Source organism: Melozone crissalis, unplaced genomic scaffold (assembly GCF_028551555.1).
Source record: "Melozone crissalis strain CALT ecotype California unplaced genomic scaffold, PUWL_Pcris_2 ptg000023l_1, whole genome shotgun sequence".
In the NCBI taxonomy this organism is placed as follows: Eukaryota; Metazoa; Chordata; class Aves; order Passeriformes; family Passerellidae; genus Melozone; species Melozone crissalis.
In genome coordinates, this window is record NW_026535801.1 from 5,924,575 (window position 1) to 5,939,927 (window position 15,353).

The window sequence follows — 15,353 nt, forward strand, 5'->3', positions numbered from 1 at the left end:
CTGATGGTCTGGGTGTGCTTTGGGCCCCTTTGGATAGGGCAGGTTGTGTCCTAGCCCTACCTCTTACAGTCTGCATGTGCTTTGGGATAGGGTAGGTTGTATCCTAGCCTTCCCTCTGACAGTCTGATACAACCTTTGGATAGGGCAGGTTGTATCCCAGCCCTGCCTCTGATAGTCTGCATGTGCTTTGGGATAGGGTAGGTTGTATCCTAGCCCTGCCTCTGACAGTCTGGATGTGCTTTGGGCCCCTTTGGATAGGGCAGGTTGTATCCCAGCCCTGCCTCTGACAGTCTGCATGTGCTTTGGGACTCTTTGGATAGGGCAGGTTGTGTCCTAACCCTGCCTCTGACAGTCTGGATGTGCTTTGGGCCCCTCTGGAGTGAGGATTTGCTGCAGTGCTAACTTGCATTTCTGGCACTGATAAGTTTGTTTAGGCAGTGACGTTTGGCATAGCACTCATTCCTGAGAGAGGATCCTTCTCACAAGCCCTCCTCAGACCTGACAGATCTCAGCAGTGGTTTTCCCCTGCTGACTGCTGCTAATTGCTGGAGTTCAGGTGGCTCTCAGAGAAGCAGCAGGAGCTCTGTTCCAGCTGATCAGACTGGTAAGATGGGAATTCTTGGAGGGGTTGTACTGACTGCAGTGCCTCTTTCCTTCTTCTTAATTCCAGGTTTTGTAGATACCATGCTGTTAAGCTCTAGCCTAACAGTTTTTCTCTGCTGTGGGCCATATTTCCATTGCAAGCTGTGCTGTGCTACTTTAGGGCAGGAAATGATCTTAATTTGATTTGTCACCAAAATTCCCCTTTGCTTTTGTAAGGAAGTTAAGTGCAAGATGTGAGCTGGAGCAGGGACAGCCACAGTTCTGAACACTGAAACTGTTCTGATACCTAAGCAAGGAACGTGGCACAGGCAGAAGAATTCCAGCCTTCCCTTCCCTGATTATTCAGGAGCCTGGAAGCTGGAAACTGTGCCTCAGTCCTGGCCTTTCACTGAATTTAAGATCCCTGTACTTGCAGTAGGTGTTTGGTTGGATGCTCTGTGCTGGTGCTGCAGGAACTCATTTTGGACACCCCACTGGTGGCAAAGAGCTTCACCCTAAAAGGGTTTAAACCCTTTTAATCCATGGGAAACAGGCACTTTGGCCATATAAAGGCTTGTGGGATGATCTTGCTCAGGTTGTGTTTCCAGCTGTGGTGAGCTCTGATATTGGTGACGTGTTTGTAATGTGCCTCTGGATTTATTCTGAAATTGCTGTCAGAGGAGGCTGAACTCTGATCCCACTGCACCTACTTTGCAGAGAGCAGCCAAAACAAAGATATGCATGCTGGAGTTCCTTGGAAAATTACTTCCTTTTCCTGCTTTTTTATGCACTGAAGTACAAATTGCCCCAGTTGTTGGTGGAGAGGAAGATAATCTGTGATTAGAGACAGACCCACGTGCAAATGAGAAATGGTAGTGTTGTGTAAATTAAAGCTACCATTAGGTGAATCCCTCTTTAAATGTCCTTTTCTGGCAAGTATTCTGTCAGTCCTTTATGTTTGTGTGTGGAAAAGTCCCAAAGCCAGGATATTTTTACGAAGGGCTGTGCTGAGTGCATGTGAAGGTGGAGAAGTTCTTCTCAGCCCATTTAACAATTGCAGTGCTCTTGATTGTATGCTAATACAGAATCAAGTGTTTGGGGCAGGAATTCTGTACAACTTCAAATAAACATAAACATTTCTCTCCTGACCTTTCTCTGTTTCATTTATTGCTGAATCAACTGCCAGAGGGCTTGGGAGGGACTGGGGCAAAGCTGAAACCTGGAGGTCCCTCTGGTGGCTGATTCCTTTAGGAAAAATTTATCTTTTTAAAAGGTACTGTGAATACATTAATCTAAACATGAGCACGATGAAAGTTGTATAAAATATTCATCTAAAGTAGGTTTCTCTCTTTGTACAAGACAGATTTTGGTGTATCACTGCCCTGTAACCATAAAATTAAATGCTGCTTCTTTCAGCCTGGCTTTTTGCTTAGAAAACTAGTGTAGCAGGAGGCAGCTGTGTAATGTAAGGCTGTTATTTTGGTGTGAGGAACTGGCTTTTCTTGAAATTGATTGAGTTTTTAAGTGTTAATATTTAAATGAATTGTTAGGGATAGTTGCTGGTTTTGAGGAGAAACTACTCTGAGTATGACATTCATGGCACTGAGTGGATGAAGATGAAATCTGGCCTGTTTCCTTAACCAGCTCAATTTTAGATGTTGCTTAATAGCTTTCATTATTAAAGATTATGCTCCATCAGAGTCATTATTTAAGACAGTTTTGCAATAAAGGTGTAGCAGGCTTCACAGGTGTGGCTAGGAATGCTCTGAGTAGAAACACTCACTGCAGTCATGTCTCTCACCACGTTGTCTTCAACATTCCCCTTTGTAAATGCAAGCTTCTGTTTGACTCATGTGATGAGTCAAATTTATTTTATTTTATTTTATTTATTTTATTTTATTTTATTTTATTTTATTCATGCATTGCATCATTAAACCAATATCAATATTTGCTCCCTTCTTTATTTTGCTAAAAACTGACGTTGCACTTTGTTCCAGAAAATAGAGGCCATTGTGCAGATGGCTGGAGGAACAAAAATATTTTGAGTTGTGCCCTGTAGGACAGATTTTGCAAAGGCTGTACACAGATTTCCAGAGGTACATGTGTGTGGACACACAAATCTTTTGTCACCTGCCTTTATTGACACTGCCACAGCTATCCTGATAAACAATACCACAGTGTTTGGCCAGGCTAGAAGGCTGCCAAATCCAGCACTTGGAGCTGTCTGGCATGAAAATAAAAAGCTGTTTGCACAATTCAGTCCATCTTGTTCATTGGGTCTGAGCTAAATTGTCTGCCTTCATTAATGACCCTCTCTTATTGCCTCCAAATTCAGAGATTTGAGGGGTATTTCCTAAAGATTTTATGTGTTCACTATCTTTGCAAGTTTAGATCTAGTGCTTTAAGTCTGGCTTATTTTACTTTGAAGCCTCAGCCTTAAGTTTTCTTAATGCTAATTCTCAAGGAATTTTAGCTGTGAAAAGCTGATTTTTAACAGGTACCTCACAATTCTGAGATTTTTTTAAAATACGGTAACATAGGTAAATTGAAGAATAATGAGTGAGATTATCCCCATATTGTTCTAAATAATAAAAAAAAAAAAGCTCCAAACAACTGTGCCAAATGTGGACTGATTAGGAAGAGATGTAGGTTTTGAGTGTGTTTTAGTGGAAATTATCAACTTAACCTCAGTTATGCCCTGCCTTCCCCTGAATCAGCTCTGCCCTGATTGTTTTTCCAGTAGTTTCAAAAACACTATTCCCTTTACCAATTAGGCTCTTCTTGCTCTGGATAAGACATTAATTTTTCTAGGAGTCTTTTGGGAAACCAGCTTGACTGTGCTGAATGTCCCAAGAAGAATTCAGGTTTTGTTGAGTTCTGCTGAGTTTTTAGTTTCATTCACTCCTTTTTACACTTAGTTCCATTTCAGGTGGATATGTTCTGTAACTTTTAAACCCTTCAGCTGTCTGCATCCATGGTGATTTTCTGTTCTCCTAAATGCTGCTTTCTCACTGTTTGGGTTCTTCTAGAATAATTTTAGAACAGGATCTCTCTTGTAAATCAGCGAATTGCAGTGAAATACTGAAACCCTTAAAAAGCCACCTATTCAGACTTTGGACTGATCCCTGATTTTTGATTTGAGGGTCAGTTTTGTAGTCTAGGATCTTTGCTTGAAGTCCCTCTTTGTCTTGAGAGGGGAATATTAACCACAGCTTTGAAGCTTTAGATTTCAAGTCTAACTTGGTACCTTGCTTTTTGGGATGGGGAAGATGTGGTGGCATTTCTGGTATATTACTGCTTTCTCCTACCCTTTATTGATTCTATTAATAATTCCTTCTCAACCTCTCTTTTACAGATTGAGGAAAGGCCAGAAAAAGACTTTGAGAAGGTAAGAAGGATCTTATCAATTATTCTGACAATAGTGCTTTGTTCATTCTTTTCCATGGGTACAGCTTGCCATGAGTGCACAGAAATCTCCTATAAAATCCACTGTGAGGCAAAAATTGGAATTTCTGGAGCCTTCTTTCTGCTGCATTTTTGAAGATGAACTTTTCAGCCCCTGCTTACTCAATGTTAAGTAGCTGACCTTCAGCAGCAGTTGGCTGAAACTGCTTTAGGCTAAGCCACGCAAACACTGTGTGTGTTTATTAGATCTTAATTATGAGACCTAAGTTATTTATGTAAAAATAAATAAATCATCGTCATAAAAGAGGAGACTGCTGCATTAACCCTGAGTACAGTCAAACAGTTCATGTGGCCACTGCTGCAGAGTAAATAAATATCCATAAAGGAGGGGAGCTTCCACAGCTTCCACAGAATGTGTTATTGCAAGTTCTGAAAATGTCTGGCAGGCTGATACAAGCCCCGAAAGACTTTCTCCAATTAAGAATTAGCAGTTAGAAGCTAAATTATGCAAACTCCTATTGCACTCTTATTTAAATACTTCCGATCTGCTTTTTCTCATTAGTTTCCCTTGTTAAATCTTGATTTTGATTTTTTTACTTCTTGGAAAGTTTGATTTTAATCAGAAGCGCATCGTTCAGAAGTGCAAGGATTGGTGTAATGAATGTATTAAAAAAAAAGAAAAGGGGAAAGCTACAAACTCACAATTTATGTGGAAAAGAAAGTTCTGAGCAGTTTATGTGTGTGTGATTGTAGGGAGCACGAACTGTCTCAAGTTTGTCAGCAGCTACCTTGGCCTCTCTGGGAGGCACTTCTTCACGGAGAGGCAGTGGGGACACGTCCATCTCAGCTGACACAGAGGCTTCCATCAGGGAAATCAAGGTGAGGAGTGCTCATCCCAGAATAAATGAGGGAATGTCCTTCAGGGGCAGTGAGTGGGCTGCTGGAAGGAGAAGCTTTGCTGGAGATGTGTCTCAGATGGGCCCTCCCAGCCTGGAGCAGGGAATGGGAGGAGGGTGGGGATAACACAGAGGAGAGGGCCTGGCACAGAGGGTGACCATCACTGAAAGGGACAGAGGAGGGCTGGGACTGCTGGAGCCTTTGAACCTGGGTCTGTGCCTCATCCTTGACACTGCAGATTCTGTTTTTTCCAGCCAAGAGAATCAGAATTAACCCAAACCCCTGACCATGAAATCTGGTGGTGTGGCAAGGCCTCGGCTTAGGCTCAGAGCCTTTGAGGAGTGTGGGAGAGGTGTTGGGAGCAGCACCTTGAGCCCTGCTGGTCCCTGCCAGCTGCACCCTGCCCTTAGTGCTGTCACTGACCTTTGTCACCTCCCTCAGGACATCTATGAGCTAAAGGACCAGATTCAGGATGTAGAAGGCAAATACATGCAGGGGCTGAAAGAGCTGAAGGTACTGAGTGCTGCGTGAGCATTAACCCAGTGTGAGCCCAGAGCTGCCCCTGCATGCTGTTCTCCTGGGAACTTAACTGGGTGCAGTGTCTCATTAACTAGCAAATTTTTCTGACTTGAGGGGGTTGTGGTGGGAAATGCTTCCAAGTGCTCCCTGAAAGGCTCCTGGTTGCCACTGCATGTTGTCTTTGCTGGTTTGCATTGTTTTTCTAGCAAATTAAAATTATTTGGGGTTTTTGAATATAGTTTCCTAATCCAGGAAATGATATAAAATATAAAATATATATAGCAAATTATAAAATATATATAAATAATATCTATAAATAAAATATAAAAAAATAAATATATATGTAAAAATAAAATGTATATAGCAAATATACTATACAAAATATATCTAGCAAATTATAAAGTATATATAAATAAAATACATATAAATAAAATATATATATAAATAAAATGTATATAGCAAATATACTATATAAAATATATATAGCAAATTAAAATTATTTGGTGTTTTTCTAATATAGTTTCCTAATCCAGGAAACTATATAAAATATAAAATATATATATACAATTTTAAAATATATATAAATAAATATATAGAAATAAAAATATATAAATATATATTATAAATTATTATAAATAAATATCTATTATAAATTATTATAAAAATATCTAGAAATAAAGAAATCGTATATAGCAAATATACTATATAATATATATAGCAAATGATAAAATATATATAAATAAAAATATATAAATAAAATATATGTAAATAAAACTATATAAATATATATATATATAAATAAAATGTATATAGCAAATATACTATATAAAATATATATAGCAAATTAAAATTATTTGGTGTTTTTCTAATATAGTTTCCTAATCCAGGAAACTATATAAAATATAAAATATATATAGCAAATGATAAAATATATATAAATAAATATATATCTATAAATAAAATGTATATAGCAAATATACTATATAAAATATATATAGCAAATTAAAATTATTTGGGTTTTTTTAATATAGTTTCCTAATCCAGTATTGGGAGATGAACTAGAACTCATTTCCTACAGTACTAAAAACAAATATGAGTTTAGAACCTTGTCTGTTTTTATTTTTATAAGGCCATGTGAGGTGTCATTTTGGTTTCCCCTTAAACAATTCTTGCAACAAAACTCCATTTATCAAGGCCACTTCATTTAACATGAAGAAGGAATGGTGAAGCTCTTACTGCTTCCATGAAGCCATAAATACATTTTGTATAAACAAAATTTTATTTTGTTTATAAATACAACATCAATACAACAACCAACTTGTACATCCATGTTTTACCCACCTCCTAAGTGAGCAGTGACACAAGCTGTGGTTTTTTGGAAAAGGCAAATAGATAAATTCAACATTTGCCAGCATTAATTGCTGATCGTGTCATCAGCTCAGTGCTGACAGATGAAGGTGTTGCCATTTTAAGTGAGTTTTATGAAAACAGCAGTAGTTAATCCTTTTTTTGGTAAAATTTTGGTTTCCTTTGTGGTTACTGAGTAGCAGATAAAGCAAAATAATCACACTGCATAAAAATATTTCAATCCATGTCCCTTAGACTGCCTTTTGGGGTGATTTGGACCTAAGCTGCACTGTTTGATGCTGACACCAAAACATGGCATGCTGAAGGAGTGGAGCAGAACTTCCTTAACTTCTTCCTTGCATATACTTCCTTTCCAGCTCCTTTCTGAGTTTTCCAAATCCTGGTGCCTTTCCTGTGCTTGCCATTTCTCATCTGGAGCTGGAAAGTGCCCCAAAACACACTTAAGCATTTGGAACTGGACAAATTCATATCCTAAAAGAAAAATTATCTCATTTGTTAATAGAAATGTCAGTTAAACTGATTTAGACTTTGCCACTGTCATCCTTAGTTCTATTATCAGCTGGAAAAGGAAGTATATGAAACTCACCCATACTTCAGTTGAAATAATTAAATTTACACAAGTTCCAAGAGAAATGGTTAGATCTATAAACTAAGATGTGTGTCCTCCTTGTTTGCACATTTACACTCCTTTGTTTACATAACTCTTTGTTTATATAACTCTTTGTTTATATAACTCTTTTATTTCTTTATGAAAATCAAGTAGTGCATAGTTTGCATAAATGAAAAATTATGCTAATCTTTATTTGTTGTTATAAATGTCTCGGTATCTTATATTCAGGTCAAGCTGGCAGAAGGGGTTTTCAAGATTCTGGGAATTGTATCTTAGAGAGTAAATTTGTAAAGAAGGGATGTGATAAGGGAAACTTAATGGGAAATCACACATCAGGTCACAAAAGCTGCACCTTTCTCTGACACAGTGAATACTGAGTCAGTGTTTAAGGGTTCCCACATTGCAAGGATCTCTGAAATTACTGTGAAGTGGCCGTCAAGCTGCCTGAATTTCAGGCTCAAATCATCCAAAGTGATTTTAATCAAGGCCAGTTCACCTTTAAAAATAAAAAAAAAACCCAACTTGCCATCTTGAGCAGCAGCTTAGAGCTGCCAGTGTGCAGGGGCAGGGGGAGGAGGGAGAAGGAGGGAGAGCAGGAAGGCAGGAGCTGCAGCAGCAGAGCTCAGGAAGCGCTGGATCCGTGCTGAGGTAAGGCTGCTTGCTTGGCAGCACAACCCTGATGGGGACTGGGCAGGTTTTCCTCACCTTGGGACAGCTGGGAGCCTCCAGCACAGGATTTGTGCTGCTTTCCGTAGGCAAATTTTGGTGCTTTATTTCCTCGCTGAAGGTCTTGGTTGGCAAAGTGTCCTCCTTTATTTCTGGCTCTGACCGAGCTGCTTTTTCCCTGCAGGACTCTCTGGCTGAAGTTGAGGAGAAATACAAGAAGGCTATGGTGTCAAATGCTCAGCTGGACAATGAGAAAACCAATTTCATGTACCAAGTGGACACCCTGAAGGATGCACTCCTAGAGTTAGAGGAGCAGCTGGCAGAATCCAGGAGGCAATATGAAGAGAAAAGTAAGGTATGTAAAGAGCTCTGGCATGGGGAAAAAAACAGGGAGAGATTTGGAGGGGGGTAGAGATCTTTGGGAGGAGGCAGCTAAATTATTATTCAATATTTTGAATTACTGGTTTAATTAGTATTAATTGTAATGCCAATTTGTTGTGTACTTGTGATCATACAAATGAGAATTTTCCCTAAGCCATTTCTGAAGAAGGGGAGAAAGGTTCTGGCTGGTAAAGGCTATATTGGTATTATCACATCTCCTTTTATATTCCGTCTCCAAAGTAAATTCATGGGGTTTGTCCATAGGGACTTCTGGAGCAGTTTTGCACACAAAGGTGTCTCCAGGCAGCCTGTGGTAGGGTTGTGCAGTTCAGTGGTGGATTAATGTTGAATTAAGTTTTACATTAATTCAGCAGCTGGCAGTGATTTGGTGTTAAATAATAAAACTGAGGCTTATGTTTTCAGAACTGCCTTCTTGTAGCTTGGGGCATTTCACTACACCCCACTTCAAAACACAGTTCCTGAAAGATACTGTGTGGTTTTTTCTCTTTTTATTTAAAAGTCCAGCTAACTTTCAGTTCATGGCCATGTGGGAAGAGTGGGTTAAATTGCCATCCATTCATCTGTGCAGTCTGAAGGAGTGGAGTGTAAAAGCTCTTCAGCCTGCTGCTCAGCTTATGAAATGGGCTAAATGATGTCTGCCACTTCTATATTTGGTGCAATAATAGCATCTTGGAAAAAGGACAAACTCGTTAAAAATTGCACTCTTGTGGGATTGTGATTAGAGGGATATTCATGAATTACATTGCAGTAAGCGTTTTCTTTGTGTTTGGGCTTATTTTCCTCTTTTTGATGGGATGCTATTTTTGATTAATATTAATCTTGTGAATATTTCATTATTCACAGGAATTTGAGAGGGAGAAGCATGCTCATAGCATATTGCAGTTTCAGTTCATGGAAATCAAAGAGGCTTTGAAGCAGAGAGAAGAAATGCTTGCAGTAAGTAACTGTTTTTTTCTTTTAATGGCTTTTTTGATTGGTACATTCCCAAGCAGCAGTAGAGTGGAGAATGTGAGGCATGGACAATTTTATTCCCTATTCAAGTTTCTCACCAGAAGAAATATTAGTGTTTCAGGCCAAACAGGTTCAGAGCTGACTAATGCAAATAGTACTTTCCTAAGTATTACCTTATTCTTCTTAAGTATTGGATTTTGGACAGCTGTTTGTGGAGATGCAGAGGAAAATAACAGAACTGGAAAATACAAGAACAGTAACTTGTTTTAAGTGATGTTGTGGATAACAAGATTGTCTTCAGGAGCACAGGTTCAGTTGGGATGTCAGGAACTGTGCATTGGAGTTACTCATTTGCTTTAGCACCTGACTTTTTTCATTCTTTGGCATCACTGCAATCTTGGCCTTCCTTGTTAACCTGTTACCTGCTTTCTGTCTTCTTGTTTTGCTCCTACCCCTCAGGAAATCCAACAACTGCAACAGAAACAGCAGAGCTATGTCAGGGAAATTTCTGATCTCCAGGAGACAATAGAGTGGAAAGACAAAAAAATAGGGGTAGGACTTGTCAACTCCTGTAATGTGTTCAAAGTGACACTGATCCTGCTTTTGTAAAACCCCTCTGTAGTGCCTTTGCTTGCTGTGGCTGTCCTATGGTGTTGCCAGTGAAGTAGCAAATAGCAAGTGTTGTCTTTGGCCAGTAGTACCTTAAAATCCAAGGAAAACCTAGCAGCTGCTCTGCTTTCAAACCAAGGGCAATTGATTTGCTGTGCTGCACCATTTGCATTTGCCATATGGGGAAAGGAAGTGCTATTTATAATGCAATTCCATCAGCACTGAGTTTTCTCTTGTTCAGATTCAATCTGCAGACTGAGCAGAAACTGGAGTGGGATAAAGAGGTAATGGAGCTATTTATAGGAGGTTGGGATGAAAGTCTCCCTTGCTTCTCATCCCTTCCCACCACCTCTTATCAAAGCCACATGGAAAGCCACTCTGGTTTTCTTTTCCAGCTGAACACTGAAAGGCTTCCTGAAGAAAGTAGGAGAAAGAAATCTGGCAGCTTGCCCATGTTTGTGATGTCCAATAATTTGTAGCAGCTTGAAACTGAAAATTGTCTAATTTTTTTTTTAATTGTTCTATTTGTACTTGGATAGAAATACTGGGAGGGGGGGAGTTCAGTAGCAAAATATGCATTTGCACATGGTGCATCCCAGACTAAGGATGACTTAATGGCAGCTTTCAAATTAATTCAAATGTAAAATAAAAAGACTCCTGAAATCCAGTGGGCCTATTTCCATGTCCACATGGGAATGACATGGAGTCTTCAGTGTGCATGCTGAAGCAATGTGGGTTTGGATCAGCTTGTCTAGCAGATAAGAATAAAAAGTGGACCCTCATTTGAAGGGTCCCCAGTGAAGAATTGGGCTCTGAATGTCTTTGGCAGGAATTCTTGGTTACTGAGGAAGCTTTCTTGGGTTTGAGGTTTCTCTCTCTGTATGCAAACTCTGTTCCTATAATCTGTAAACTCAGTCCTTTTTCATCTGTGCCCCTTCCATCCCCTGAATATCTTAAATCTGCTCATTCTTGTCTACATTTGCTTTTCATGGCCTTTACTTGTCTCCTTTCCTTTCTTCACATCTGCTCTGTCTGTGTTGGGAACTCAGGCACTAGAGAGGCAGAAAGATTTCTTTGATTCCATAAGGAGTGAGCGGGATGACCTTAGAGACGAAGTGCTTGTGCTGAAGGAGCAACTGAAGGTATGCAAGAGGAATAAAATCAATTTATATTCACCTGCTGACCTTTTTGCCCTGTACATTTGGGCAGAAATATTAGATCTAGCTCAGTAGCAGTAACTCAATTTTCATGTTGCCTGTAAATTGCCATTTCAGGGATTTTCTATATGAAGTCCTTTCCCCTGCTATTGATTGTGAGTTCTTAGTGTAGACTGGAGTATAAAGAAGTTGTTTTTGTAGGAGTCACTTCTCTGAGGAACATCTTATGCAGCAGATTTATGTTAAAAATAATTAAAAAAAAAAAAGAGCTGGGATCACATGCTTTCTGTCAGAATGGCTGAACTGAGAACTGCAATATCTGTTCTCCTTCCTGACTCCCAGCCACGTTTAATGGAATGATTGAACAATTGTTTATTCAGAGTATCTTGGGCAAGAGCACTTGACAGTCCTTCCCTTGCTGAGCAGCAGGCTCTAAAGCTTTGCTTTTGCTTCCCACAGAAACATGGAATAATCCCAGACTCTGATGTAGCCACCAACGGGGACACATCAGACATTCTGGATAACGAAGGACACTTGGATTCTCCCCGAAGTGCCCCAGGCACCACTCAGGCATTAAAGACAGGAGGGGAGGCCATGCTAGGTAAGTGCTGTGTGTCCTCTCAGCCCCTCCTGCCTGTCTGTCCTTCATTCATCCACCTCTGCTTGGACGGGGCGGTTGTTAGTGGGACAATTAACAGCACGCAGCATGCTCCTTGTCCAGTCACTCCCTGTGCATTTCCCTGCTTCCTTCGTGTTGATTAGCACTCCCAGTGTGTCCTGCAGCCTCCTCCAGCAGCAGACTGCACCTCCCCTGCAAGGTGACACAGGATGGGAATGCAAATAGGACATTACAGATAAGTAGCAGTCATTCACGTTGCCATTTACACTCTGAATTGGAAAATTGTCCCAGGGTAATCCTACTGCTGCTCAGTGTTTTTCAGCACATGATAATATTAAATATTCAGGAAAAAAAGGCATTTTAGTTTGCTATCAAGAGCTTGTATGTTGGTTCATTGATATCCCTTAGAACTGTGTCTGCTTGAACAACAGTGCTGGGCTCTGCCAAAGCACACCAAAGGATAAATTCTTTGTTCTTGTGCTGTTGAACACTTAAAATTAACACTTCTGTGTTTTACTTGTTACATTGACACTTCAATTACATCCTTTGAATTTGACAGCATTAGGAAGGAGAAATCTGGTTGGCAAAACCTCTTTATGCTTTTATGTGTTGAATTTATTAGAGAACTATTGTACTAGTGTAAGGAAATAAAGTAATATTTTTGCTTTGTTGGATTTTTTTTTTGTTCTGAATGAACATACTAATAAATAGCTACAGGCAGCCAGTTGTTGCAAGTGCAGGTTCTCTTGCTTTGAGCTTTTGGCTGCTTTTTCCTCACTCAGTTTCTGTGTGGAAACAATGTGGAACACCAAAAACCAAGGTAAGGGTGTATTTTGAAATGTAATATGTTCTCTACATCTCCTAATCCTGGGGTTTCTTTTTTTCAGAATAGGTACAGCATAGACCAAAAACTAACAACACTATTGTTTTAATATCTGTTGCTTTTAAATATAAATTGAAGGAAAAGTGTTACAACAAAAATAACCTTCAAAAAACCCACAGAAGTCCCCACTCCTTTGGGTGGCTGAAATAAGGGGCTCAGGTTACCTGAGCTTTGATCTGTGTTGGGAGGTCTGAACAGCCAAACTATTCCCTTGCCAATCAGATTTTACATTCAGTGTCTGTCATCAGGCACTGATGATGCCTGTCTTGAGATTTTAAAAGCAAAATATTACTGAATAATCCTTCATGATCTCATTGTAATGGCATCAGACTCTCCTGCACGGATAGAGGGGTGTCAGGGTTAAGGTTGCAGAGAAAATTGCTGAGGAAGAGCAGTCCTTAGAGGTACATCTGCAGGTGTTGCTGTTAAATTGCACTGCTTCAACCAGCTGATCTCCTCTACCAGAGCTGTCATCCCCACAGCCAGGAGCAAAAATCTCCTCCCTTACCAAAACACGAGCCAGCACCTGAGACTTCTTGCTTTGAGAGGGTGGTGGTGAGTTTCACTGATCAAACCCCCTGGATCCTTACTAATTCAATTGCTGCTTTGCCTCACAAAATTGGCAAAAGCTGATCTTTTATTAACCTGCTCTTCTCATTCTGTCTTTTGGGTTTTGAGTGGGGAGGTAAGTGCTGTGGTGTGGCCCCCTCAACTTTCTCAATGGTCTTTTAGGCAAAGCCAAGGAAGTGGAGATGAAAAATGAGATTTTGGAGGATGTGGGGAAAGGAGAAATCTTGCAGAATACTGAGCATGAGGAACACAAAGAGGAGTCTGAGGAGGAAGTGCAGACATTGCATGCTGCTGAAAATGCAAAGGCAGAACAAATGGTTGAAGAACGGGACGCCCTGCCAGCAGTGATGGTACCAGAGAGTAGGTTTGCAGAGCAAGCCCAAAGCCGCCCAGAACCTGTGTCAGGGAGCACTCCTTCAAACAGTGACAGTGACACAGATGGCTTGAGAAAGGTCACAGAGCCCAGGGGCACAGCAGCCCAGCAGCCTGAGAGTACACAGGCTGAACACCATGACTTGAGTGCAAGGACAAATGAGAACCTGGAGCTGGGCTTTCTGCAAGGCCACCTGATTTTTGAGACTCCTCAGGAAATGTTCTGTGACTCAGGCACAGAGCAGCAGCTGGGAGAAGCTGCACCCAGCCAGGAAGAACAAGAGGATCTTGAAACCAGCCATGCCCTGAGTGATGATGGAATGGATGAAGGGTCTGACAGTACAAGTGAGGGCAGTGAGTTGGTTTCTAACCAGGCAGGGCTACCTGAGGGAGCAGTGGCAGGCTTGCTTAGGGAAGAGGGAAATGTGGAGAGTTCCACTCCAGAGGAACCCCAGCACTCAGAAGAAAGTGCTGAAAACAAGGTTGCAAATGTCTTGGAGGAAAAATTTGTTGACTGCACTGATGGGAGAAGTGATAAAACAGCAGGTGACAGAGCTGAAGAAGAAGATGAGGTTGGGAACACAGTTCAGGGTCAGCTGAAGGAAGATGAGTCTGTGGGTTTGGAGGGGACAGAGCCATGTGAAAGGGATGTCCCAGCAGAGCCACTTGGAAAGGAAGGTGGAGAACATCAGGCATTGATCCAGCCAGATTCTTCACAGGACAGTGCTTCAGCATCCCCAGAGGAACCAGGTACACAAGATAAAACTGAAGAGGAAACTGCTACAGCTGAGAAGGATGGACAGAAGGAAGAGCTGATGGAAGAGCTGGAGGAGTGTTCAGGTTCTGCTGGAACAGACAGGCAAGGTGTGGTGTCTGTGGAGGCAGGAGGCTCCATTCCTGAGGGAAAGGGAGGTGAGCTGCAGCAGGCACAGCCAGGAACAGAGGTTGGGGGAGAGGTGATCACTCAGGAAACTCATTCAGACCCGAGTCTTTTAGATGATAAAGTTGAGGAGTCAGAATTGGAAACAGGAGATGAGGCTGGGGAAGGACAGGAAAGTAGGACAGAATGGGTAGAAGATCTGAATCCAAAGGCAGAGGTTCAGGCAAGTCAGAGTAGTGAAGAAACAGCAGAAGGTACAGAGGGAGAGAAAAATGTTCCTTTAGAGGGTGAAGAGCAGAAGGTGGTTAAACAAGTAGAAGGTGAATCTAAAGAGGAGTCAGGTGTAGATGTTACTGTAACTACTGAAAACAAAGCCAGTAAAGAAGCACTGAAAGAAAATGAGCAAGAGGTAGAGCTTGCACACCACCCTGGTGGGGAATCTGCTTCTGAGGAAGGTGCAAATGATGCCCTGGCACAGAAGCCTGTGCAGGATGAAAAGATTAGTGAACAAGTTAAATTGGAGGAAGGTGCAAATAATTCCCTGCCCCAGAAAGTTGTGCAGGATGAAAAGATTAGTGAAAAAGTTAAATTGGAGGAAGGTGTAAATGATTCCCTAGAACAGAAACCTGTGCAGGATGAAAACATTGGTGAACAGGTTAAGTTGGAGGAAGGGACAGATAATTCCCTGGCACAGAAACTTGTGCAGAACGAAAACATTAGTGAACAAGTTAAATTGGAGGAAGGTGTAATTACCTCCCTGGAACAGAAGCCTTTGCAGGATGAAAACATTGGTGAACAGGTTAAGTTGGAGGAAGGGACAAATAATTCCCTGCCCCAAAAAGCTGTGCAGGATGAAAACGTTG

At 40.9% G+C, this 15,353-nt stretch overlaps 1 protein-coding gene across 9 annotated transcripts in view; it reads left to right on the forward strand.

Moving 5' to 3' along the window:
* Nucleotides 1-15,353, forward strand: part of LRRFIP1 (LRR binding FLII interacting protein 1) — a 108,833-nt gene that overhangs the window by 80,053 nt on the left and 13,427 nt on the right. For all 9 annotated transcript variants that reach the window (XM_054277513.1, XM_054277515.1, XM_054277517.1 and 6 more), the window contains 7 exons: nucleotides 3,938-3,970; nucleotides 4,741-4,866; nucleotides 8,232-8,402; nucleotides 9,293-9,385; nucleotides 9,860-9,952; nucleotides 11,059-11,151; nucleotides 11,626-11,767. In XM_054277513.1, coding sequence (XP_054133488.1) covers nucleotides 3,938-3,970; nucleotides 4,741-4,866; nucleotides 8,232-8,402; nucleotides 9,293-9,385; nucleotides 9,860-9,952; nucleotides 11,059-11,151; nucleotides 11,626-11,767 — 751 coding nt within the window. The remainder of the gene's footprint in view (nucleotides 1-3,937; nucleotides 3,971-4,740; nucleotides 4,867-8,231; nucleotides 8,403-9,292; nucleotides 9,386-9,859; nucleotides 9,953-11,058; nucleotides 11,152-11,625; nucleotides 11,768-15,353) is intronic.